General features: G+C 34.7%; 1 protein-coding gene across 7 annotated transcripts; it reads right to left on the bottom strand.

Annotated features, from left to right (window-relative positions):
• Positions 1–26,996, bottom strand: LOC137807049 (E3 ubiquitin-protein ligase UPL6). Of its 7 annotated transcripts, none has more exons than XR_016519677.1 (26): positions 26,520–26,920; positions 24,581–24,678; positions 24,295–24,422; positions 23,865–23,976; positions 18,669–18,849; positions 17,652–17,834; positions 17,281–17,463; positions 15,790–15,856; positions 15,443–15,558; positions 15,050–15,333; positions 13,000–13,096; positions 11,769–11,912; positions 11,100–11,183; positions 10,934–11,020; positions 10,617–10,757; positions 10,379–10,504; positions 10,051–10,149; positions 9,788–9,874; positions 8,896–8,962; positions 7,437–7,607; positions 7,254–7,343; positions 5,754–5,834; positions 5,423–5,496; positions 5,268–5,339; positions 5,070–5,159; positions 1–371 (listed from the first exon to the last, which is right to left on the bottom strand). XR_016519677.1 is itself a non-coding variant. In XM_068607471.2 (26 exons), exons 1-26 carry the CDS (start codon positions 26,676–26,678, stop codon positions 305–307), a joined length of 3,069 nt encoding a protein of 1,022 aa, XP_068463572.1. In that variant the 5' UTR covers positions 26,679–26,996; the 3' UTR covers positions 1–304. The 7 variants fall into 7 exon arrangements, 2 of the variants coding, with proteins under 2 accessions (XP_068463572.1, XP_068463573.1); XR_016519678.1 differs by having other exon boundaries at positions 5,070–5,150; XR_016519675.1 differs by having other exon boundaries at positions 9,755–9,855.

The raw sequence follows: 26,996 nt of genomic DNA, 5'->3' as shown, positions 1-26,996 counted from the left end.
TACAAAATGTCCTGGTGGAGTTTTGCTTTTATGATCATAGAAAGTAATCAGGAAAACACCTGCCAAAGTGTGAATTTCAAAAAATAATTCACATTTTAGGTATGTACATTTAGATAAAGGGCATAAATTGGCAATCAATATATATACATATACACACACATACATACAGTAGTAGCACACATGATATTTTTATTCAACTCTATCCATCCGATTATTTGCCATTTCCTGTTCAACTAATCGTCATCGGAGTCAATCTCTACCAAGCTTCACACCTTCCGGATATCGTAAATTCCACTTCATACTTTTAACTTAAATCAAAGCCAGCATCGGAATTTATGGCATACAGTAGTTTGGTTTCCAATTGCTCCTTACTGCAACAATTTTGTCAGGGGAAATGATTTAGAAGAACCACCAGAAACTACTTCAACAAAAAATAATATGAAGCACAACGAGACGATAAGTCATGCAGAAACTCTCCCGAATCATAAATAATATTTTAAAAGCATATTTTTCTAAAAATTCCGTTATATTGTTTATATCTCAATACATACTTTTCCAAAAAATAAAAAGAACATGAGGATGTTACAAATGCTCCCCTCATTCCTATCAAAATTCCAATCTACCAAAAATCGAAAATATTAATTCTAGTTAAGAAGGAATCTACAAAGGATCTATTTTTGACATGAAATGTATATCTCCATACCCTATATCTTGGAATTATTTTTTTGAAATAATTAAATATAAAACTCACTGCCTAGCGCCAATAATGACACATTTAAAAAATCTCGACCTATGCCCTGTGATGATCTTAACCCTGTTCTTTCTCAGAATAAATTGTTTCAAATTCAAACATAATTCCAGCCAAATGCTCGCTATTTCATATACTTTTCACAGACTAAAACAGAATCTCTTAATTTTCGTTCAGCATTATAGTTGAAAGGAATAGAAAGAAATAGATGGAATGTATTTCTAATGTGTATTACAAATGTGATTACAGTATCTATTTATAGACTGTTTTACAATCTAATTAAGGAAGGAAATAATAGGTAATAAAAGACAATTATAATGGTTGTTTAAAGCTGTACAAATCAAATAAAATCAAATCACTAACAAATCTGTCCTAATAAATATAAAATGGAATCTGCACTTAATTAGAGCATAATTCTCCTGATTATGCAACACTCCCCCTCAAGTTGGTGAATGTATATCTATCATTCCCAACTTGCAAGTAAGATCTTCGAATTGTTTTGTGGGAAGTCCTTTAGTAAACATATCTGCCAATTGTAGTCTTGACGGGATGTACTCAGTGGCGCTATAAGACCATCATCCAACTTCTCCTTAATAAAGTGTCGGTCTATCTCTACGTGCTTTGTTCGATCATGTTGAACCGGATTGTGATCATGTTGAACCGGATTGTGTGCAATACTGATAGCAGACTTATTATCATACGCCAAGCCCATAGGAGCTTCATATTTTATTTTAAGGTCATCAAGTATGATCTTCACCCATAATAGTTCAGACACCCCTTGAGCCATGGCTCTAAATTCTGCCTCTGCACTTGATCTTGCAACTACATTTTGCTTCTTGCTCCTCCATGTCACCAGATTTCCACCCAAGAACATGCAGTAGCCTGTGGTGGATCTCCTATCAACAATCGATCCTGCATAGTCAACATCAGTATATACTTTCATGGATAAGTTTTCCCCTTTTTTGAATAACAATCCTTTTCCTGGGGAGGCTTTTAAGTACTGAAGAATTCTATCTACTGCCTGTGAGTGTCTTTCCCTTGGATCATGCATAAATTGGCTAACCACACTAACTGCATAGGCTATGTCTGGCCTAGTGTGTGATAGATAAATGAGTTTCCCCACAAGTCTTTGATATTGTGTCTTCTCCACTTTTGGGTTTTCCTCATCATTCCCAATCCTATGATTTTGCTCTATTGGCACTCCAGTGGGCTTACAACCCAACTTACCAGTCTCTTTGAGAAGATCAAGGATGTATTTCCTTTGAGAAATAAAGATGCCCTATCTTGAGTAAGCAACTTCTATCCCAAGAAAGTACTTCAGCTTCCTAAGATCCTTCATCTCAAATTGAGCAGCTAGTCTCTCCTTCAAATTTTGTTTTTCAATCTCATCATCACCTGTAATAATCATATCATCTACATAGACCAAAAGTAGAGTGAGTTTACCATTATGAGAATGTTTTATAAACAGAGTATGGTCACCTTGGCTTTGTCGGTACCCCAAAGATACCATAGCTTGAGTAAACCTTCCAAACCAAGCAAGAGGTGATTGTTTAAGACCATACAAGGCCTTCTTAAGTCTGCACACCTTATTTTCTTCATTAACATTACCATAACCTGGTGGAATCTCCATGTATACTTCTTCCTCCAAGCATCCATGCAAGAAGGCATTCTTAACATCAAACTGATGCATCTCCCAATCAAAGTGCGCTGCCAAGGAGAGAATAATTCTGACTGTATTCATTTTTGCTACTGGAGCAAAAGTTTCCTCATAATCGATCCCATAGGTTTGAGTGTACCCTTTTGCAACTAACCTTGCTTTATATCGATCGAACGTGCCATTAGACTGATTCTTCACTGTGTATATCCACCGACAACCCATTGCCTTCTTATCCTTTGGTCTCTCTACAATCTCCCAAGTCTCATTCTTTTCTAATGCTTTCATTTCTTCATTCATGGCTCGAACCCAGTTCTCATCCTTTAAGGCTTCTTGTACTGATGTAGGGATTCTAATAGAATCAATAGCTGAAAGAAAACTCTGGTGCTGCATAGAAAGTTTTTCTGTAGACACAAATTGATATAGGATATTTGGCACAAGATCTTTTTTCTTTTCTCAAGGCAATAGGTAAATCATCAAGGTTAGTTTTATTTAAAGTGTCCTCAAGAGTCTCATAGGTATGAGTTCTTACCTCCGGTTCGGACAATTGAAGTTGCTGTTCGATCAGGACGGGTTCTTGTTGCCTTCGTTGGTATTGTTTCCCAAAGTATTTGTCCTCATTATTCTTCTCTGGTAATGATGTTGGCATAGGGTCTTTGTCATTCTACAACAAAGGAAAAGGTGGCAACTCAAGGTCCTCAGCTTCTTGAATACTCTCCCTCTGAAGCTGAGAACTAGGAAAGAAAGACTGTTTCATGGAAGCTGACATCTTTGGAAATATAAACTTTACGACTTTGAGGATGATAACATTTGTACCCCTTTTTGTTGGGGGCATAACCAATGAAGACACATTTGATGGCACGAGGATCTAACTTACCTCGATACGGGCTATGAACATGTACAAAAGCTGGACAACCAAAGACACGACTCTGAAGACTAGTTAACATGTGAATAAAAGGATAGAATATGGTCATAAGCTGAATAGGAGTAACACCCTCTAGAACCCCAGAAGGTAATCTATTAATCAAATAAGTGGCAGTCAGGACGGCTTCCCCCAGTAAGATTTTGGAACAGACATTTGGAAAAGTAAAGCTCTAGTTACCTCAAGGAGATGACGATTTTTTCTTTCAGCAACCCCATTTTGTTGTGGAGTGTCCACACAGGTTAATTCATGAACAACTCCATTTTCCTGAAGAAACTTTGAAAGGTTCTGGTTGACATATTCTCGTCCATTATCAGAACGTAATATCTTAATTAGACTTTCAAATTGTGTTTGAACCATTTTGTAAAAATTTACAAACAAGTGAAAAACTTCAGACTTATCTTTCATGAGGAATATCCAGGTAACGCGAGTACAATCATCAATAAATGAAACAAACCATAGTAGTTTGTTACTGAAAGGCTCCCTTGGCTGGTATGAAAGATCTTGTTTTCTATCTCGTACCATGCTGCAGTATCTTTTTTCATAGAGTATGTTTGACAAAGGTTTTCCCAAATCTCCTTAGCAGTGGAGAAGAACATACAATTTCGGCTAATCTCTGGCGTCATAGAATTCCATAACCTGGTCATGATAAGAGAGTCTTCATCATCCCAGTCTTCATATTTCGAATCAGTTTTGGCTGGAGGGTTCCCTTCTAGGTGACTCAATTTCTTCCTTCCTTTGAGAGTAGCACGAACCAACTGGGCCCATTGCAGGTAGTTGTTTCCATCCAGACGATAACTGCTTTGCAACATCGGCAAATCATTGGAGCTAAGAGAGGTTGTGTTGTTAGTTGCCATTGGTAAGAGTTGACCGAAATACTGGTGGTGATTTTTGTTTGGAAAAAAAATGTTGGAAAAAAAAATTCCAGCGGTCAACGGCGGAGGTCGGCGTTGGAGGTCGGCACGTCGGTCGGTAGCGGAGGTAGAGGTCGGCGTCGGAGGTCGGCAACGAAGGTCGGCGTCGGAGGTCGGCAACGAAGGTCGGCGTTAGCAGCGGTCAACGACGGTCGGCAGCGCAGGTCGGCGTCAGAGGTCGGCACGTCTGTCAACGTCGGGCGGCAGCGGAGGTCGGCCTCCATATTAAGAAGTGGACTTTATGCCTAACTCAATCCCATAAAACCGACTCATGAGGTTGAGGTTTGCACCCACTTATATACAATGAAAGGCTCTAATCTCTAGTCGATGTGGGATCTCTAACACACCCCCCTCACGCCGAGACTGCCAACTCGTGCGTGGGACTATATATTATGGGTGGTCCGATAGCGGCCCGATAACGGGTGGCACGATAGGCCCAACAAATACTCGCTAGGATAGGCTCGAAATGGCTCTGATACCAAGTTGAAAGGAATAGAAAGAAATAGATGGAATGTATTTCTAATGTGTATTACAAATGTACTTACAGTCTCTATTTATAGACTGTTTTACAATCTAATTAAGGAAGGAAATAATAGGTAATAAAAGACAATTATAATGGTTGTTTAAAGCTGTACAAATCAAATAAAATCAAATCACTAACAAATCTGTCCTAATAAATATAAAATGGAATCTGCACTTAATTAGAGCATAATTCTCCTGATTATGCAACAATTATCAATTCAAATATTGCCAATTCTGGTTGTTTTAAAAGTCTACAATTGCAACTACAGAAAATACCGGTCTGCAAAGGTAACCTAGCCTAGGACAAACCTTGTATAAGGCGGAAGCTTTAGTAGATTCATACAAGTAGCCGATGTCGGTAATCGGTCGAGTGATTCCTCCGCAGCATTACTGGAAGCCCTACAACGAGAGACATTAGACAATTCTAATCTGTCATCCTGGTCTTCTAGATATGCTTAGTAATGTTAGAATTAAATATCAGAACATAATTGCTGGAGCAGAATTCACCTTTGTATGCAAAACAAAGGTTCAAGATTTCGGAAACCAAGCAATGGCCCACGAGAGCAACCTGTCACAAACCTGTAGAGATGATAAATTTATTATCCATATTAAGATCTGTCATATAAAAGGGCTACCGATTCATGTATATATGTATTGCTTACTTCAAAAATTTCTTCCTGTTTTCCAACGAAAAGCCTTTAAGAACTTCCCAAAACATCTCGATAACATAGTGCTCCTATCGTAAGAAACCACATGTTAGAATTCAATAGTGTCAACAAGAACAGTGCATTTTAAGCCTAATGGGGTGTGTGGCCTCGTCATCAGAAAATTACGGATTGAGATTTGAGAGGTAAGACTCGGCAGTGTATTTAAACAGAAAAAAGTAAAAATGTATGCTACATCATTCACAAACTTCTCATGTGGATCTTATTGAGTTAACATGTTATTTTGTTCCTTACTGACTAAAAGCACAAAAAAAGCCAGAAGGCTTACACTATTATAACCTCCTGCATAGTTTGTGTGCAGCCGTAGATCAACAATATCCAAGCTGTCAACTGAACCTGATATCAGAAGCTGTGGAAAACAATGATGTCAAGCAAGTTGGATTCCGATGAAACACAGAAGTGTACGATAAAACTACTTAAACATCACGTCCAAAAAAATGGCAATAATAAATACAGAAGTTTAGGATAAGATTTGGTTAACATTGTAATAACTAATGATCACTAGGAACAAAATTACAACTTAAGATAAAATTCAGTTACGTGCCTTTCTAGGTTTTACAAGGTTGAATTATTACATATTCTGGTTGTTGAATACATCCTTAAACCCATCACAGGAGCAAATATCAAAACCAATATAGTTAAAATCGCAATTTAGATGTGGAATTGTCCAATTCCACAATTTCGCACAACTCCATTTCAGATCGCATGCATGATCACGACAGAGTGAGATCCTGCAGATTGTCCAGCAAGATCTTCCATCGGTTGTAACAACATACGTAACTCCCTGTTCACTTTTGCACATCTTTCACATGTCGGTTTTATCTCTTTTGTTTATGCCTCTTCTTTTCTTAACTTAAATTGATTTTACAAACCAAAATGCACAAGCACAATTATAATGGCTTTGGGAGTTGGGGCTTCTAACCCTCTCCCTCTAGTGATGTTGCCATTGCTTCTAGCAATGATGACAGTTCCTCTTCACAAAATGTTCGCTCTAAGAAAGTGGAAAATGCTTCAGGTAGTAGACCAGACTTGGGTTGGAAGATGGAATATGCATTGATGAAGGTTCAAGAAAAATTCAAATCAAATTTTTCCAAAAAGGGGACTTTAATGCCTGAAGCACCATTGGGCAGGAACTCAAAACGATGTTATTTCATGCATTGATGAATGGATTATGGAAAATGTTGAAGGAGACAATGAAAACGTATGTTTAAGTTATGCTCCAAATTCAAATGAATATGATGAGCACTTAGTGAAGGTCGAGGCCAAGGTGGTTGGAAAAAGGATTCTTGCCATCACACCTCTAGAGGAGGATGTTTTTATTGAGGAGGATGTTTTTATTGATGTGCTTTGTGAAGGAAATGGAGCTAATGAAGATCTCGAGTTTTGGTTTTAATTTGAAAGAGTTAATAATGTGTCTACTGTTTAGGGTTTAGCCATCTAGGTGTTCTTTGTCTTGGACTTCTAAGAGGTGTTTGTTACTAAAAAATTATGACTTTCGACATGCTTTCTTTCTTACGGTTTACTATGAACTTAGTTTGATGACACATTAATAATGTGATTGACTTTGTTCCAATTATTTGTTGTTTTCATAGCCATATATATATATACACGATTTTGTTCATATTTTTGTAAAAAGTAGAATTTACAATCAGTGGTCCCACGAATTATAATACTATGAGCCCTTTATGATCAAAACCAAGAATACAGTGGGAAAAGGGAATGGCACAGCTTTCGAGACCCAAAATTGGACAGGGTTACTGGAAAAAACCTGAAGTTCATGTTCATTAAACATATCAATCCAATCCTTCGGAATAAGTCGCTCAAATCCCCTCAAGAAATGTGAACTCTGTTGGCGTATCTGAAAGCACAATTATTTTTATTATTTAATTGCAATATGGAATGATTTGCAGTACAAGATGCAATACAATTACATTTTTCAAAAGAACTTTACCTGAAAATTCAAGCGGTGATTGGCTACAAGATGAATAAAAGTAATAACATTCTCATTAGTGACACGTAGGTTCCTTCCCCCAGGAATGAGTTCCTCCTCTGTTTGTTCTCCATATTCATTATTTACTATAACAAAGTATAGTTCCAACTCCGAAATGTCTCCCTTATAATGCTGTTAGTCAAACAGATTAGAAGGACAACATTGGGTCAATAAGAAAATAGCAGACGTCCTACATAAAAAATATATCATCTGGACAAACTACACATCACATCAAGCCTACAACCCCAAGCCCATACATATTTAACTAGCATAGTTCGTATTTCAAATAACTTAACAGTTGTATATTTTATTTAATAAAAAACTACTAAGTTCATATTAGACTTTTACAGCCTAAATTACAGAACAAAGAAATCAATATTTAGAAAAGGAATTATATGTAAATAAAGTCAGAATATTAAACTGGACGATGAAGTGTATATTTTTTTGTTATTTACCCGTGTTATTTGTATTGGAAAGACTAAGAGTTACCTTAAGCCTCTGTTTGGATCCATTGATGTACTGTTAATGGAGAAAAGGACACACAAATTCATGGCTTACTATTCATGTTTGTATGAGTGCAAAAACAGCGGAATTGTGAAGATGTAAAGCAGAGGGGTAGGGGTGGAAATGCCCCCCCATGATTGTAATGAAAAGAGTGGAACAACAGGTAGCATGTTGTGTTTCACAACGTGGCCCATATTCCAACACAGAATCATGACCCTTTTTGGTTTTGTTTATGTGCATGAAGAAAAATTGTAGAGCATTTGCAGTTATGGACATTGGAAAAGCACAGTATATACTTCTGGTTTATAATCAATTATGTCATCACACATAATCTATTACGTCTAAAGACATAATAATGTTTTGAAACCCATGGAAAATAAATAGAAATGAATCATTTGTCTAGTCCGGTTGCTATGTTTGTCAACAACTACACATGCATAGTTATTGTATTTTTTGAAAATGCATTCTAAACAATGATATAGAAAAAAATTTGAATCAGCTGGCAGCGTTAAATCTGAGATATTTAATTCATCTAATTTAAATGAGTTTATTCTTGTGAAATATATATTTAATTTCAAAAACTAAATAATGTTTTAAGAATATTATTTCCATTACATAAATTAATTATTTCTATTTTATTATTTTTCAAATTTAATTTATACTCATTCTTATTAAAATACAAACAAGGGCCTTTTTGTAATCTATTATATTTATAAAAAAAAAATTTGCTTTCACATCAATCACATTTGGTACAAACTTTCTACTCATTCTCACCCTCTTTTCATTAATCCAAACAACCTCATTTTTCACTCTTTCTTCCTTTCTTTCTTTTTCCACTCCCCTTTTAATCCAAACAAAGCATAATACTAAGGTAGATGCAAGTATATGAAAGTGACAGAGACTGAAGTGACATTACCTTGAGAAAAATGAGATGGCGATATAATTCTGGGTCCAAGGAGGGCAAATCATTCAAATAGTTGTACCTGGTACAAGTTAACTAAAGGTGTAAGAAAGCGTGAAATAGATAATCATATTATAAGCATGCAGTCCAACTTAACACATACTACTACTACTAGTACCTTTGTTCCTCTTATAGTATCTTCTTTAAGGCTGTGGCACATGAACTAGTATAATTAATGTTTTCACTTTTATAAAAAAATTATTCAACTTTTTATAATACACTTTATCTATCTTATTTATGTCATTTATTTGTTTCAATTTCTCGAGAAATGCACAAATAATTAGAAAATAGGTGTGAAAGTAAGGTTACAATTGGAAAAATATTATCTTGAACATTTCAAGTGTAAATTAAAACTGCAGTTGAAAAGGAATATAGGTTGTAAAAGGACTTCAACATATTCAGAGACAACTCATTTGCTACTAACACCACCTTGGCAATATTTTATATATGCATTTTTTACCTAAAATATCTATTTAATCCATGAGAAATATTTTAATAAAGGGGAAAAGGAGCATTAACTTTCTTACTATATACAAATAATTTAAATGCAAAGATCTAAGTTCAAATTTAAAGTTAAACTTCTTGCAAGTTTGTTTGGATTTTTTTGTAAGATCCAGTGATACCCCTATATTAACTGGAAGGGCACAAGGTTAATTGAAATCCAGAAATACAATTTATCCGTCTACAGCTATAAAAGTTATGAAGTCAATTTGTGAATCTCATACTAGTAAAAGCAGTTGTAAGCATGAAAAATAATGTATGAAAATCCAAGATTTGAGCACTTAAACTAATTCAATTTAAACGAACAAACTACCTAAAGCAGAGCAAGAGACTCCTTGAGTCTTACTTTTGTTTCAATTTGCTCAAAAAGAATGTAGCAAATGGTATATCAACCAGAATCCCTTCAAACATAGCCTGCAGACGCAAGTAGTAACTGTGAAGCAAAGTTCCAATTAAGTGCAGGCAGTACAGTTATAGGAGAAATACTGTTCAAACAACATGACAAAAAAGATAAAATAGCACTTTGAAGTAAATTCAGGCATCTAATGCAAAGGCCTTCTTTATTAGAAGAGAGAAATTAAAAAGGGAATGGGAGAGGAGAGGGGATACCTTTGCAAGAAGAGTACCAAGGAAGTGGAAAAATTGGAAATGTTGTTCATGTATCATTCCCGATCCAGGATTAGGATAAAGCAGGTGATCTGCTGTTTCCTAGATGCATTGGCAATCAGCATGGCAAGAATCAGTAAATCAAAAGGATCGAATAAAAGGACAAGGGCAGGATTACAAAATGAAGTAACTTTTGATCACTCCACCTATCCAATTGCATCCATATTCACACTCACTAATACTTCAATAACCTTGATTCTTTAATGCGGTCAAATACATAGTAGAAAATAATCTTCAAGTTAAATATAGACAATAGCACAACATTTCTGACCTTAAATAATCCATACTGCACATCAAAGGCAGCACGTGTGATGTTCTCCATGAAATCTTTGAAAATTCCACCGCCATCAATTCCAGCCTCTTCGACTCCAAATTCATTGACAAAAGTCACCCGCATCTGCAAAGCAGCAAAAAGGAATCACTCTCACATAAAAGGAGGACTTACAAGATCCCTCAAAAAATAGGGAATGAATAACAAATAAGGAAATATGCCTTAGAAAAGGACATACCAATCCTCGAAGACTATCTTCTGTCAACTGACTCATTTGATTATAAGCATCTTCCAAAATATGGTCTCGTTTTATTCTGAACCGATTCCTACTAAATACAGCCTGAGATCCATGCCTTTGCCTAACAGCAGCTAGTTGAGACTAATGAAACAATAAATACACTAAAGTCACTGTAAAGTGCAAATCATTATATTACCGATCCAGTGACATATGATACAGGAACTCCAAAACCTTGCTTGCAGTTGCAGATATCTATTGTAAATAGATAATACAAGGATAACCAGAAATCAAATCAAAGTCAAAAAAGAGTTTCTTACAGAGTATATTTTAACCCTGCTCGTAAATGGTATCAAGAAAGGGGCCTGTTTCAATATTTCATTTGCTCGTGTACTTTCTACTAAAGCCTGTAGAAAAAGGATTACATTATACAAATAGACATTCCAGTTTCCATCATATAACCATAATCAATGAAAGAGAGAATACCTGAGAGATAAATAGGTCATTCACACCATCAGCATGGAAGTTACTGTGGGATGTAAACTGCCGCCTATTGTTCCAATCTTGCAGCTATGGAAGAAATTCAGAATGCAAGTTAGAACAATTCTTATGGTTATTGGTGATGTTTCATATGCATGCCTCTTAAAAACAGACAGCAGGATCTTTAATACAGAAAGAGGGGACAGTAAAGACTTGTTTTCAAATATTTATTCAACAAATAGGGAAAAAAGAACACAAGGTGAAAAAGAAAGTGACACTTTTGGAAAACGTTCTCAAACCAACAGATCCAAAGAAAACTGGAAAGCTTTGGTATCTCTTTTTATTGTGTTGATAGATGAAAAAAATGTCACTAGTAATAGTGAGAATGGAGAAAAAGGCAACAATATAACAAAAGAGAAGATAAGTATCCCCGAAAATAGAATGAGGAAGAAACAAAAAAAATGAAATAACATTGTCCAGTCTCCCTGTTTGCAAATACGACAGAAAATCCTGCCAAACACTATTGAGCATAGAGTAGAAAAGCCTTAATACAAACCTATCCTAAAGCCAAACCCTAAGAGACGCCCTTGTGATATAGATATAATTTTTTCTGCTTCCAAGCAAAATGTAACAGGGAACATGATATAAGATACACGACATATGAGCTATTTCTACCTGTGAGAGAAGCTCAGAGACCGCAATGCTAACCCTCTGTTGAATGGCCTGAACAAACTGCCCCTTTCTAGCTGAACTAATTGGAACTGATTTTACTGAATTAGCAGATGTAGTATGATTCACCCACAGTAGCTGCCACAGAACCTGTGGAAACAGAAAAACTATCCAGAATTAATTGCAATTGCAAAGGTCACATTTTTATCCAGAGATTCTGCAGAAAACATGTTTGCAATATATTCTGGGTCAATGCCACCAATATAAAAAAATACGGCATACTATATTTAGGTTTAACTCAACCAATGTTGTCAAACTCGTGGTATACCCATGAACTAACACAAAGTTGTGAGTTTTGGTGACCAAGCAAGCAAACTTGGTGGTGGCATGGAGATTTCACAAATAGTTGCCAGATTGTGATCTTGCCTGCAAAATTGGAGGATCCTGGGTCACGTCAATCCAAAATGGAGCCTGTGTGGACTTGGTTTTTTCAACCCAAAACAAGTAACCCGAGTTTTTTTTTTTTTTTATCGGCAATAAAGTAACCCGAGTTGTATTTGGACTTAAAATTTTTCAAACACAGACCCATTTCCCCAAGGATTTGCCAATGCAAATTATAACCATTTTGCCATCTGAATGAACTATCGCAACCCCAATGAGCTCCATCACTTTCTTATTGCCATTGCAGGTCGTCTTCAAGCATCGTATCACTGTCTCCAACCCTCCCATCACCATAATCATCCTTGTCCAGGCTCCCATTGTTGTTGTCGATGCTCGTGTGACCATGTCATCCCAAATTGTCAAGGGTGCACAGTATCAAGATAGCTGACTTTTGGTAGTTGTTGGAAGTGTTCTAATTTGATATTTCTTAGTGATGTTTTGCTCTATCATTTCTTCTTAGTATTATGTTATGTCCTTCATTTATCATTATGAGTTATTTTATGACTTATGAACCAATTTTGAGATGTGGTATGTATTGGATCTAAATATTTATGATTATGAGTTATTTTTCTTGTTTATATTATTTTTAATGTATGTGTATGTCTATAAGATTTTCTTATTGCTAACTCTTATGAGTCAAGTTCCGATCTTTTATTCCCCTTCCAATCATCTTGCGATCCACAAGTTTGACAACATTGAACTCAACTGCTTCATTCATTAATGTAATATCTTGTCCTATTCAACCACAAAAATGTCATGAACTTCCCTACAAAAATAAGCCATAAAAAACATATACCTGTCTCAATATAATGATGAGGGTCCTAATATCATTAAGTGATAGCGGTTTCTCCTGCTCATAGAATTCTTCATTATCAACAATCATAAGCATGTGCCTGATAAGAGAAAAATAGGTTATGGTATAATGATTTAGATCACAAAGAATATTGTTGAATAATAATGTTTTGTGAATTGCTAGAGTTAAAAAGAACTCATAAGGCTGTATATTTTATATTGATTCAATTCAAGAGTTAAATACATAAGTACAACAAAGGCAATAAATACAAAACTAATGAATTTGTAAAATCATGTAACCTCCTTTGACATTAAATGCTAGTCACAGACCCCTTTTCAACAAATATATTCAAAATAAAAGAAGTTGGAAAAAAAACACTCATGGTGAGCAGGGAGAATTTCAATGTCTCGCAACAAGCATTTATTAAGACAATGGCACAAAAAGTTGTACTTTTAGACAGGATAGACTACACTAGACTCAACAGGAGTATCATAGAAAATGGTGATATTGACTTGATCAGATAGAGACGCAGTAGGAGAAGGAGACTAAAAGTATAAGGAAGACTCAATGAAGGTGACATCTGCTGAAATGAAATATCGGTTAAGAGAGTGAGAGAAACATTTATACCATCTTTGTGATTTAGTGAATCCTAAAAAACAAATTTGTGTGACCTAGCAAAGAGTTTATCAAGACCAAGACTATAATTGTGAACAAAACATGTAGACCCAAAGACTTTAGGAGGTAAGGGGTGGAGAGGCTCAAGAGGAAATAAAATAGATTAAGGAATTTTGTTATCTATAATCGAGGATGGCATGCAATTAATGAGATAACACACACTAAGAACAACAAAAGACCCCAAAAACGTTGAGGAACCTTACCATGGATTAAAATTGGGTGAGTTGTTTCAATGAGATGTCTATTTTTGCGCTTAACAACCCCATTTTGTTGAGGTGTATAAGCACATAAGGTTTGATGAAATATGTCATGAGAAGCCATAAAATTTTGAAAAAGAAAGAGAAAGATACTCACAAGGCATTATCACTATGCAAAATTCAAACAGTAACTCCAAATTGATTTTTAATTTGATTTTAAAATTTTGAATAATAGAAAACAACTCAGAACAATTTTTCATTAAAAATAACCAAGTACATCTTGAATAATCTAATAAAAGTAATAACATACTTAAATCCTAAATTGGACATAACACGACTTGATCCCAAAATGTCAAAGTGAACTAAGGCAAAAGGAGACGAACCACATTGAAACGCTACTAGGAAAAGAACTACAATTGTGCTTTCCTATTTGACACGACTCACAAGACAAACTCAATAACTTGGAAATTTTTTGAACAAGCTTCTGCATCTTGACAAGACTAGGATGACCCAACTAAGCATGAATGAGAGATGGAGAATTCATTACAGTGCCAACATGTGCAGATGTCCACATAAATACCATGAGATTCACATCCAGTGCCAATCATTTGTCCCGAACTCTCATCTTATAAACAAATAGAATCTTTGGTAAAAGAAATAATACAATCAAGGGAATAAGTGAGACAACTACTAGATAATAAGTTAAATGGAGATCCAGGGACATAAAGAACATTATCAATAGATAAAAAGCGAAGATGAATAGTACCAACACCATTTGATGAGACACTATAGTCATTGGCCATGGGAACAGAAGGTAAATAACCCAAAGTAGATAGAGAAGAGAAAAAAATATTTGTTACCAGTAATGTGATTTGTGGCACCTAAGTCTAGAACCCAAGGACCAAGAGAATTGGAGTGAGGCAAGGATTTTACCCTAGTTCTAGATACCATGGGAAAATAAAGTAAAAAGAGGCATACAATTAATCCCCTTATGTATATTAAAGACATAGGGTTATGTATTTATAGATAAGAAAAATACAAAATGTATGGGCTAAGCCCATTACATCTAACAATATTCAAAATAAAAAAAAAAGGTTGGAAAAGAAACTCATGGTGAGCAGAGGGAAAATTTCATGTCTCGCATCAAGCATTTATTAAGACAATGGCACAAAATGTTTTACTTGTAGACAGGACAGAATACAGCCAGAGGTAACAGACAGCCAGCTGCATCATTTGAGGGGTGTGATGACCATTTTTGGTTCTCATGACACTTCTTCATAAAATTCCAAAGCGTAACAACAAGTTCAGTTCTGTAAGCAAGCACAGTCATGATCCGCTCAAGTGGCAGCTTGCTGAAGGTAACATGCAAAAACCCACAAACCGCATCAACAGCAGTAACTTCTCTATCTTCGGGTCCATAATCTGAATCATTGACAGATGAAATCTCTTTAAATAGTATGTTTGTCTGCACATGTCAAAAAATAAAAATCTTGATTAAATTTCAAAATAAATGTCAATGAGATTTCTAATCAAAAGAGATCCTAGATACAAGTGTCATTTACAAGAAGGCATACCAGTTGTAGAAGGAAGCGAGGATTTATGGCATTATTAATTTGCTGCTCCAATTTCCTATCTAAAGTTATTTCCATGAATTCATCTCCCGTCATATCATCTTCAACGCTCATAGAACCTGAAATTCCCACTCTAGACTTTTTAGAATTTTGAATGGATTGAACCTATCCCCAAAAGGCTAACTCTAGAGGGGAGGTTTGAAAATTCATTATAAGGAGTATTTCCCTGTTATTCTTTTTAACAGAATATTATTTTATCAAAAAATAATAAATGATGGTACTATTTAATAAAGAAGTAAAATATTCAACTAAAAAATTGATCATACAATAGGAAAGCATAGTTTCTCTACCATTGAAAGTTTTCACAGATGGGAGTGCCTCCAGCAAAAGTGTAGTGACAGCCGCAAGGTCTATTGCCTGAAAGGGATCAAACATGGGTCAACTTCAAAACTGAGTTAAGTTATTAAGCACAAGTTTCAAATTCAATTGCATGACAGCATTGAATAATTTAAATGGCCATCCGTGCAAGAAAAAGATTCATTTTCAAAGGAAATCTAAAGAAAACAATTTATCTAAAATGCTCTAGAGATGAAAGTGTTTGCCCATTACCCTAAATTTGTTAGAAGTGCATTAGCAAACTTGGTACCAGTTAGAATATCAGTCAACTTTAGTTATTAAATTATGCTTACAGTTAACATATATAGTACACACTAACTATTTTCTGCAATTAGACCTTGATTAGCTCATGTACTAAATGCACTCATACTCATGCTACGTATAAGATGGTCTAAGTGTAATCAATGCACATGCAAACAAATTATAATCAGTCACTATTTCTGTAAGAATAAAAGAACAGATCAAACTTCCATTCTTTATTGAATATGCAGAACCTTGTGAGCCTTACCTACCAAACCTGTAAATCTCAACCACCCCGTCTCTAAGGTAGATCAACAGTTAGTGGAAAAAAATATTTGGAATTCTAACCAATGAGAAGAAAATAAGAGTCAGCACAGAGTGGAAGAAAGGATGTCATGTCAATACTGTTCATTTAGCACTTCTCTGCTTTGAGTTCTACTAGAATATTAGCATGAAGCCTTGACATGAACGAGCACGAGTTCTATACATACCAACACTGAACTGAAAAATACTCTGTTTATAACTAAATGATTCTTTTGAGATACTTACAAATTGACATTGACAAGAAAAGAACTCTTTTTGCCTAATTCGCAAATTTCTGTAACAAGTATCCTATCCTATATATATATATAGCCAGTTTGGCCACATTTATAAGTGGCAGAAAAGAAAACCAAGTTATCAGGATATGAAAAGACAGCTTTTGTAATAATTATGAATCTGAATGTTGTGCAAAAGGCAATATAAGATGTGGGCTCCTCAGGATGTAAGAAGTCACTGACATTTGATAAATTGTAAGAACTTTGTTCCCGCTACCAACCAAAATAATTTAGCATAAGGTTAATGGCCCATGATTGCACGAGACAAATGAAGGGATACCTCCGTCATCTTATAAAATGTAAAACAACTTGACTCTTTCTTGTCTACTCTTTAATAGAATTTATGTAATATGGACCTAAAAAAACAGAAGATATGTAATGCACTCCTTGTAACTCTCTTCTATGACATAATAAAACCACTTTTATGTAATAAAAGAACCGAAAGCAAAATCTAGTAGACACCATCAGATCAATGTCAATAGAAGTAAAAAATCAAAGTTCCTAATGCATATCCACCACGAGATCAATCTCTGACATAGATAAGTCAAAAAGGGAGATGAATGACGCAAGTTATAGCAGATGGTATACTGCAGTGAATAAGTTCCTTACCATATCAAATGAACAGAGAGGATGAGACAAAGCAATTCCAGCAGTTTCTAATACATTTCCAAGCATACATGCATGGCTAGGAAATTCATTTGATATATCCTTAGGTAGCAAATTGATCAGATTTTGCCCAAACTTTGCCATTTGATGAATGTAAAATTGGCTCAGCTCCTCTGCCGCAAAAACCTGTGTACTAATTCAAACATATTACAAGACTTGCCAAAATTTACATATATAAAATCTTTAAGGCTGGCAAAATTTTCCTTTAACATTTATGAAAAGGATAGACGTCCTTGATGACTAATACATTTCTTCAGCTTCCACTTATTACAAAGGACAGGCACTCCATCAAATAGAATAAATGGAAAACGTACCTGTTGTAAATTAGGGAAAAGATGCCACAAAAAAGGAATTGTGATGATCTGAGATGCAAAACTATATCTTGTATTAATATGTGAACAGATACATGGCTTCTGACCAGCATGACGTACTACAGCCATAAGTACACGCTCCAATGATGAACCCTTGCCGGCAGAAAAGTAATTTTCTGCATTATCCTACAGGGAATCACTGTGAAGTTTAACCATTTGGCTGGTGAATGATATAATACATGATCTGAAATAACAAAACTAGAAATTATAACAAAAATATGGCATTGGATATTTAATCAATAAGCCTACTTTTTTCTTCTGGTGAGGTAGAATGCCCCCAATCAAGATCTAGTAGGGGAAGAGGGAAATTGGTTAGGGATGCACTGCCGGCTTCAGGTAATAATCAATAAATGTTACTGAAGGTAGATGTTGATTCAGGAGAAATATTTTTTATAAGCTAAAATAGGATATTGTAATTAATTACAAGTGAGTTGTTGGAAGATTCTAGAGATCTCTTTGTAATCATTACTTTAGGGTTAAAGTTCTCTATATATAGAGGCTAATGTGTTTCATTGAATTAATTCAATAAAATATTTTCTCTCATACAGTTTAATCTTTTTGAAGTGTAGATATTAAGAATACTACAAAAAACACAATAGAAATAAAGGAATAAGATATATCGACAGCTTTGCTGCATATTTAGAAATGGGCGTTGTCCTTGCTTATTTTCTTTCATGAGAATATTGCAAATTCCCCCAACTTTATTATCTTTTTCTTTAAAACACATAACTGTAAATGCAAAAAGCTCAGAGAAGCAGGCATTTTGAAGAAATTTCTCTTAAAAGATAAATGTATTCTTGTCAGATCACACATTTAGAAAACAAGGATCTTTTTCATCCACAAAAAAAAGATGGAGGAAGAAGAGTTAACCCAAATGATTATTTTCCCTTGCTCACTCGCATATTTCTCAAATACCTATCAAATTATGAATTAACTAACTTGATTCTGAAAAAACATTACCTTCCCTGTAAGAATGATCTCTCTGAGTAGGCCAAGTGCATTGTTTTGAAAAAGATATTCTAGTATCTTACAGCTCCATGGCAATTTGGAATCAACTAACAATACTAAAACCTCCAATAAAGGAACAGCTGATACATTCAATTCCTCAGGAGTCAACAAAAGCTGATCTTTTAGCTGCTTTCTGTCCACATAAATATTAAATAAGCAAGGTAGCAAAGAAACCCAAAAATACTAAGTAGCAAAAATAAAATACAAGGACTTTTTTCAGTTATTAAAAATAAATGGTGCAGCAAGACAAAGAGCAAAGGCAGGAAACTGTCCACAAAGATTACAACTTTTTTAACTTTTGAAATGCTTGCATAGCATCCGATGGCCATCAAGCCTGATGTTGAGTTCAGACACTTGCCTATGTTCAATTCTAACCTCATGCTCCAACTATTCAGCCTTGAGTGAGAGGAGGATGTTAAAATGTCTCACAATTAGAGCTGGCTAATAAACCCGCACCTGCAAGTATTGTCCGAATCTATCCTGAATTTGATGGAGAATACCGGCATTGACGACACAAGTATGAATATGGGTAATACCTTATTTTTTTTAAATCAGAGATGTAAGGACCGAGAAAAATAGTCTTAGAGTAAAAATGGCACCTGAATATTTTATTATTAAAGTGAAAAAGCTATATAAATAGAAAATTAGTTATTCAGGTTTCATTTTAAAAAAACCACCATCTCTCTAGAAGTTTCCTTTTCCTTTCCTCTCCCTTCTCTCTAAGATTCTGACATCCTCGCTCATCTGTTTACCGATCGGAGTCCACCATTAGACTCCTAGCAGCGAGATCTATAAGAATGCCCGATCAGAATCTTTGATAGAGTAAGTTCATTTTTGTTCCCTTTTTTCCTTCCCTTTTCTTTCTCTCTAAGATTCTAATCTTCTTATTTTTTTTAAATCAGAGATGTAAGGACCGAGAAAAATAGTCTTAGAGTAAAAATGGCACCTGAATATTTTATTATTAAAGTGAAAAAGCTATATAAATAGAAAATTAGTTATTCAGGTTTCATTTTAAAAAAACCACCATCTCTCTATAAGTTTCCTTTTCCTTTCCTCTTCCTTCTCTCTAAGATTCTGACATCCTCGCTCATTCATTTGTTTACCGATCGGAGTCCACCATTAGACTCCTAGCAGCGAGATCTATAAGAATGCCCGATCAGAATCTTTGATAGAGTAAGTTCATTTTTGTTCCCTTTTTTCCTTCCCTTTTCTTTCTCTCTAAGATTCTGATCTTCTTGCTTATCAGTTTGACTATCGGAGTCTGTCATTGAACTCCTGGCGGTGAACTCTACGAGACTGCCGATCAGAATTTTAGATAGAGTAAGTTCATTATTGGCTCATTTTCCTTTGAGTTAGTTTTGATTTGGTTAGGTTTGCTCTTAGTTAATCATGCATGTGATGTTGGTATCTTCAGAAGTAGTCTTTGTTAGCTCAGGATCCAAGTGATATAGTCATATTTGTGATCAAGACTCTGTGGTGCAGGTTAGGCTATCCTTAAACTTTTGGTGGGTTTGTAGCTCTTAGTGAGCATTTGCTCAAGTTCAGGTAAGGGAAACTAGTTTTATTTTTTTATTGAACCTTAAGTTAGAAGATATGTATGTGGGAGTGACGTGATCACCAGTTCAAATTTCTGGTTAATTCTGAATATTTTATATTGATTTTAAGGTGAATAAGTTGTTGAAAGTGTTTGTAATTGAAAATTTAAAATGTTGAATGATAATATAAATGAGTTGAACTGCTTTTGAATATTTGTTAAATTACTTAAATGAGATGTTTGATGACAAGTGGTTGTTTGATTTTAGATGATTGATTTAGAAAGCATATATTTGGAACTTAGTTATGTGTTTAAGTGAATTTTTAGATATAATTGAATTGTTTAGAAAATTTTAAAATATTTATATGATTAGTGAATGAATTGTTGTGTGATTGGAAATTCTAAACTTTGGTATGATTTGATTATGTGATTTGGATATTGTGAGAGTCAGAATATGAATTTTAATCAAGACATAGTATTTTCAGGAAAGAAAATAACGTGTTAAGATTGTTTAGCATGTGCATTGACTAGGGATTCGTCTAGAAGGAGATATCATGACTCTCCTGAGATAATGAAATCATATAGATGAAGTTATTCAGGTGGTGAGAGTCGAAGGAGTTCATATGAATGGGTAAGTTGTTTGAAAGATAACTAACTTGACCTATTATATGAATTAACCCTGTCATACTAGGAGAGATGATATTGAGATTATTTATACGCATAGCTGTGTGAATTTCACAGTGAGATAGGATGACAGGTGCAGATCTCTGAGTCTGAGTCAACGCACGATTCTTCCTTCTTCCGGAAGTAGAGTCAAGTGTCTATGTGTTGTGAGTCAGTAGAAGGCTGACATGAGAAAGATGAATATTGAAATTGTTGATAGACACTTGATGGTTATGTGAAATGCATGAGAAATAAAGGATTTATGTGGATGTTTAAAGTTATATTTATGTTATAAGTTTTAAAAATACCTAGTTTACCCTTTGTTTTGTGGTTGTTTTTCTTTGATCTGTGATGATCGTGTATTTTACACGGGAGCAGATGATATTACATGTGATAGAGCTCCTCGGTGAGAAGTTAGATGATGAAAATATTTTATTTTCTTTTGAAAATTTGTTTTAATTTTATGTAAATATTTCAAGTCATATTAAGAGAGAGATATTTTGAAACATTATATGAAAGAAATTATAGATATATTTGTATTATGGTTATATATTTATTTTAATATTTCATACAACATTATGGTTATTAGATATGGAAAAATATAGGGATGTTACAAGAGACAAGGATGATACTCGTCTTCATCCTAGTTTTAAATTACTAAAATAAAACATCTTTAGTTTATTAGGTAACTTAAAAAAATTATTTTCGTTGTTCTATTTGGTGTTTGGTTTCATTTCATTTAAAGAACCCTTCTTTCGCCACATAATTTTTCATTATCTCTCTCTCTCAACTATTTGACTTGTTCGATATCCACTAAGTCTGCTCAGATTCTCAAGGTACTTTCTCTCTCTTTGCAACCTCAATTGCACATTTTTTCCTATGAGTGGTTTCATTCAAACAATGCATTGCCTTTCAAAAATGTAAAATTTCATCGAATTAAATCATTTGTTAGGGCACACATTTGATCATTTCTACTCCTTTTAATATTTTATTTCTTGTTTATTTTTTATCATGTGAGAGTCTAACTCTCAATTTTGAGTGGTTTATTAGATAACCTAAAAGAATTATCTTTTTTTTCTCTTTAATTCTTAGTTTCATTTTATTTGAAATCTTATCTTTAGCTACACATTTTTTTGTTCTCTTTATCAATAGGTCGATCTATTCGATATCTACCAAGTTTACTCAGATTCCAATGGTAATCCTTCTCAACATTTGCAAAACTAATAGATGTTGTAGTCATGGAATTTCAATTATGTGAAATGGTGTACTCTTGTCTTCCTTGATATTTGACATTAAAGAAAAGAAAATGTGTCGTTTGACATTGAATCCTTGATAATAACATGTTTTTTTGCTGTAATTTTTATATTTTGTAAAACAATTATTTAATTAATATTTGGGACAATATGGGAGAGGGTACGAGTATACCTGCTACTCAACGGGGATTGGGATGGGACACAAATTTACCAGACAATGATAGGGGCAAGGATGGGTAAGAATTTTTAATTCAGAGACAGAGATGAGTAGACGGTATAGTCAAACCCACATTGTTGCCATCCCTATTCACATTGGCTAGTAATATACCTAAAATATTCCTTATAAGTCTTGGGCAATACTCCTCCTTTAGGCTAGCCTTGGGTTGACTTAAGCATGCTGATTTCTAATATAGAACAATCATTAAACAAATTACACCTCCCGGTCTAATTATTCGCCAGCATGTATGTTTAAATTAAAAATTCTAATTAAATTTATAAATAAATGAAATAAGATAAGAAATGAAATATGTTAGGGCAAGAGAATGGCACCAGAAAACAACAGTTAGATATTGTTGGGTAAAAAAATTAGAACTGTAACAGGAAAAAAGTTAGTTACTCTGAATTTAAATTGAAAGGTTTTTGGTGAAAATGAAATAATTTATTCCATTTAAGGTCCTTGTATTTCTTGGAATTTTCGCATCTAAATACACTGAGTGATAGAAAACTAACTCGCAAGAGCTCCTTCTACATAAACTGAGTGCTAGAAAAACTAACGCCCAAATATGAGCAATTGCATTTTGAGTTCTTCCGCTGTGTATTTTTAGTTCATTTTCTCAGTTTTCTTTTTCTTACCCAATGACCTAATCTTTAGATACTATACTATTTGCCAGTTCCATTTTGAAGTCTAAAGTTCCCCTATAAATCAACAGCAGATCCCAACATATTTTGGGACATTTGCAATTATTAGGGAAAGAAATGTAATATAAACCACTTATGACCTTTTATTTAACGTCTTGTAAGTTTATAAGAGCTGTCTCACAACATAACATCAGAACCTCTGTAAACCAAGTGGCTTATAATCCAGTCCTTGCCACCGCTATTCTGATGATACAGTTGAATTTCAACACAAGATAGATGGACCAATGCATTGTCCACAATTCAAGTGTAAAGAGATCTTATGTGATGAGTAGTGCTAGATAAGTACTATAAATCATTCATGTGTCTGCACCTAATAGTCTAAGCTTTTGGGAGAGTCGGTTCATGACAAGTTAGAAATCAGTATGTTTTGACAAGCATCTATTATATTTGCTACAAAATAATGTGAAAATAAGCACAAAGTAGCCAAACAGTAATTAAGAGATAAAACCGATCTTGTTGTTAATACTAATAAAGCTGTTGTTAGTGCTTGTAGTCACAAACCACACCAACCACAATAGAGCAAAATTATTACATAATATGAATAAATTTGAGTTCATGGCACGTTGCCAGGAGCTTTAGCAATACAAAAAATACACAGAAAAAAAATACCATCAGAACCAATGTAACATGAACAGGAGAAAACCTCATCAGCAAAACAATATCATAAAAAGATATCAATTTTATAATCCAACATGAAAGATAATGGAAAAAACAGATTGGATAATTTTAAAAAGGCACAAGCTAAGAAAAATTGGATCAAATTATGGCAGGAAAACCAACCTATTCTGATGCAAAGCACGAATACAAGCCTGTACAAATCGCTTCACTCGGTAAATCACGAAAGCACGGGTGGAAGAGTAATCCACCCCCGCAAAAAGTTTCACAACGTCCCCTGTTGCAAATATTTTAGCTCTAAGTTTAGTAACAAACACTTAAGGGAAAAAGACTGGAAGGAATGCAAGAATCTACAATATTTCAAATTGCTTTTCTTCTAGCAAGAACCAGACCTAACAATACTAGCATGGTTTTGTCAAACACTTCAATACCTATGTCTTTATGAGATCATACAAAGAAATCTAAAAACTAGAATTCAACCTTTGTCAAATGACGCAATCATATAGAGATCACAATTTTTTCCTCAAAAGTACAATACAAAAAAAAAAACTGTAAAATCCTGTCCATGAGAAATGGAAGGCTGATTTTGAATTACCATTATCCTGAACAAACCACCAAAGCAACCGGCATATTTGCACAAGAACTAAAAAATCATCAATATTGTCTGCCTTAAAGAAATAGAGGAACTGACAGAGGAAATCAGAATCTGGACCAAAAGAATTCCTGAATGCACAGAAGATGGCATTCATTTGATTAGTAATGGTGCAATTTACAAGTAAGATTGTACCAAACTAAGTTGCATTATTAATTACTACAAAAGCTTATAAAAAAGAAAATGAACAATATTCAACAAATAATTTGTAACTATAAAAAAAATCCACCTGTCCACATTCTGGCAATACTTCCCATAGGCTTCATAGAACTGCTCTCGTAACTTATATTGTTCAGTTTTGACAGCTTTTCTTCCTCTGAAGCATTTCTGTAGCTATAACCAGTCAAAAATTTGCATGACACATGAAATATTTTGACTTCCACAAACATCATGTGCCTTCCCAGCCGTAGGGACACATTGTATTCAATTACCACAGTACCCACCACACATCAAAGTACAAACAGGCAGACAAACTTCAGGAACTACACAACATGCAATAATGCAATCTTGTTTTCACTTTTCATGTAGCAATGAATATACTATGGTGATGTCCGGCATAAATCAACAAAAAAAATTGTACCAAAATTTCATGACAAAAGTGCACGAATTGAAAGTATTAAGTTATTAAATTACTAGAATCAAAACCTTGTAATTGAAATCTTGAGCAAACATTATTGTAACCTTGAACAACATCAAATAATTCATCATAAAGTCTTGATGGTGAGGTGGCAAAGTGAAATAGCAGGAAGTGGCAGGAATCAGGATATAGGAAAATTTGTTATGATACTTCTCCTCTCCTTTGGAACTAGAATTTTGTACATAATTTCGCCATAAAATTGTTTATTATCGAATTTGGTGTCCTGAATTTTCTTGGAAGTAAAGTCCTTTGTTCTTTCACTTAATTGCATATACTCTTTCGCAAGTCAAATAGTTAAATTGGAACGTGGATTGCTCTGATGTATTTAAATCCTTTTTCTTTATTTCGGACTCAATCTCCTGAATTTAGAGATTCAAACATATTTTGCAAGCCTGAAACACATTGTAAGGTCAAGACATTTATTTTTACAACAAAGTAAAATAAAAGGAATAAGATGTTATAAATTAGTAATAAAATGCTCTTTCTCCTAATGACTGCCTCATGTGGAGGTCTAGTTAAAAAAAAATTGTCCATTTATTCCTCGAATGTGAGGAAGCTAACTTGTCATAGCCTCATGAGACAGTGAACAATTTTGTTTGGGGTTTTTGGAGAACCAAAACTTGGTGCAATTTCTTATGAAACATTTTTAAAGGTTTTGGCAAGAATAAGAAAACAATGAATTTACAGCAGTATGTCGTTTTTGCAGTTCTCTGCATGTAACAACTAACAGGTTGGAAATGAGTGCCCAGAGATTCAAGGCTGTAAACTTTTATCCTTGCATCTATAATGGGACAGGATCGTGTTTATGGATTTTACTTTTTGTGCTGCACTCATAGTTATTTCAGTAAGGGAATGTATATCTTTGAAAAGAGACTCCAGAGCTTCATTTCAATTTTAGTTTGCCCTTTCCCTTTTGGTTTCCTTTTGAAGAGGTTTTCCAGCCCTCCCTCAGGTGTACTTTCTCTTCTTTCTCCTTGACAATATTTTTTTTATCGAGAAAAACAATAACAATAATTAGGTCATCTGTGAATATGATAGCACAGTAAAACTAGCGAAAGAAGCTTGAATCCTTATTTATGTGTTTCCTTAATACCAAGGTACCATGACATGTTTACATACCTAGACACTGAGCCAGAATACGCATCACCACTTCTTGTATCATTACTTCTTGCTAAACTTATCCAACATGATGGAACTTGAAACAGCAGAGCGATACTCGACCAAATCGATTTAAATTGCAGGAGCTAGCTAAAGGTGGCCAAAGGTGGTCCTGGCTCCCCAAACTTTTCTCTATAAATTTTGTAGTAAACACACACACACATTGCTCTCCAAAATTCTATTTCAAGTTTTTCGCTCCCAAAATTATTTCAAGCTTTTTGCTACCCAAAATTTTCAATCAAGCTACGTCACTGCCATCAAGCATTACAATGAGAAGAATTTAGGGACCAAACTCGACGACTGCAGTATAGAAACAATGATAATGCAACCAAATTGCAAGACTAAAGGATAAAATCAACCAAATGCCTTAAACCTGAATTCTGAGTACAGCAGAGTTCTGCTGGCGCAACCACAAGCGCCGGTTCCTTTCAACTCGCGTCTGTTCTAGAAGGTTCTTTCGGTCCCTTTCCTTTGAGCTGCGACCTCCCAAATCGACACGCTTCCGCGTAGAAGGATCACCGCTGAAGAACATTGTTTACCGTATTTTCTTCATCTCGGCCAATTCATGCCCTGGTTTCAATCACGACTAAGATCGCAGTACGCAAAACGCGTTTAATTTGCAATGGGAACTCGCTTCAGCTGGAAGAAATGGTTTTAGCTGAAAAAGTTGCCCTATAAATGGAGAAAACTAGGAACCGTGTTCTCTGATGCAAGGCGAGAGGAAAGTCTCAACAGTAATAATGAGAATTCTTAATCGAATAAACCGTTTAATTTAATCACTGCAAAGCAAGATAATAATAACAGCATGGAGAGAAGGGAATATCAGGGTGTGTTTGCTTCCAAGTTTATT

The sequence above is a fragment of the Phaseolus vulgaris genome, chromosome 3 (genome assembly GCF_051622355.1).
Source record: "Phaseolus vulgaris cultivar YP4 chromosome 3, ASM5162235v1, whole genome shotgun sequence".
In the NCBI taxonomy this organism is placed as follows: domain Eukaryota; kingdom Viridiplantae; phylum Streptophyta; class Magnoliopsida; order Fabales; family Fabaceae; genus Phaseolus; species Phaseolus vulgaris.
This window is presented reverse-complemented; position numbering and strand designations above follow the sequence as displayed.

What these genes read in the sequence shown, in the direction of transcription:
- LOC137807049 (XM_068607471.2), bottom strand. Translation starts at nt 26,678, where the DNA reads ATGTTCTTCAGCGGTGATCCTTCTACGCGGAAGCGTGTCGATTTGGGA. An exon ending in TGCAGTATGGATTATTTAAG is followed by an intron (nt 10,150 to 10,378) that starts GTCAGAAATGTT and finishes CAATGCATCTAG; the next exon opens with GAAACAGCAGATCACCTGCT. An exon ending in ATCACCGCTTGAATTTTCAG is followed by an intron (nt 7,344 to 7,436) that starts GTAAAGTTCTTT and finishes TTGTGCTTTCAG; the next exon opens with ATACGCCAACAGAGTTCACA.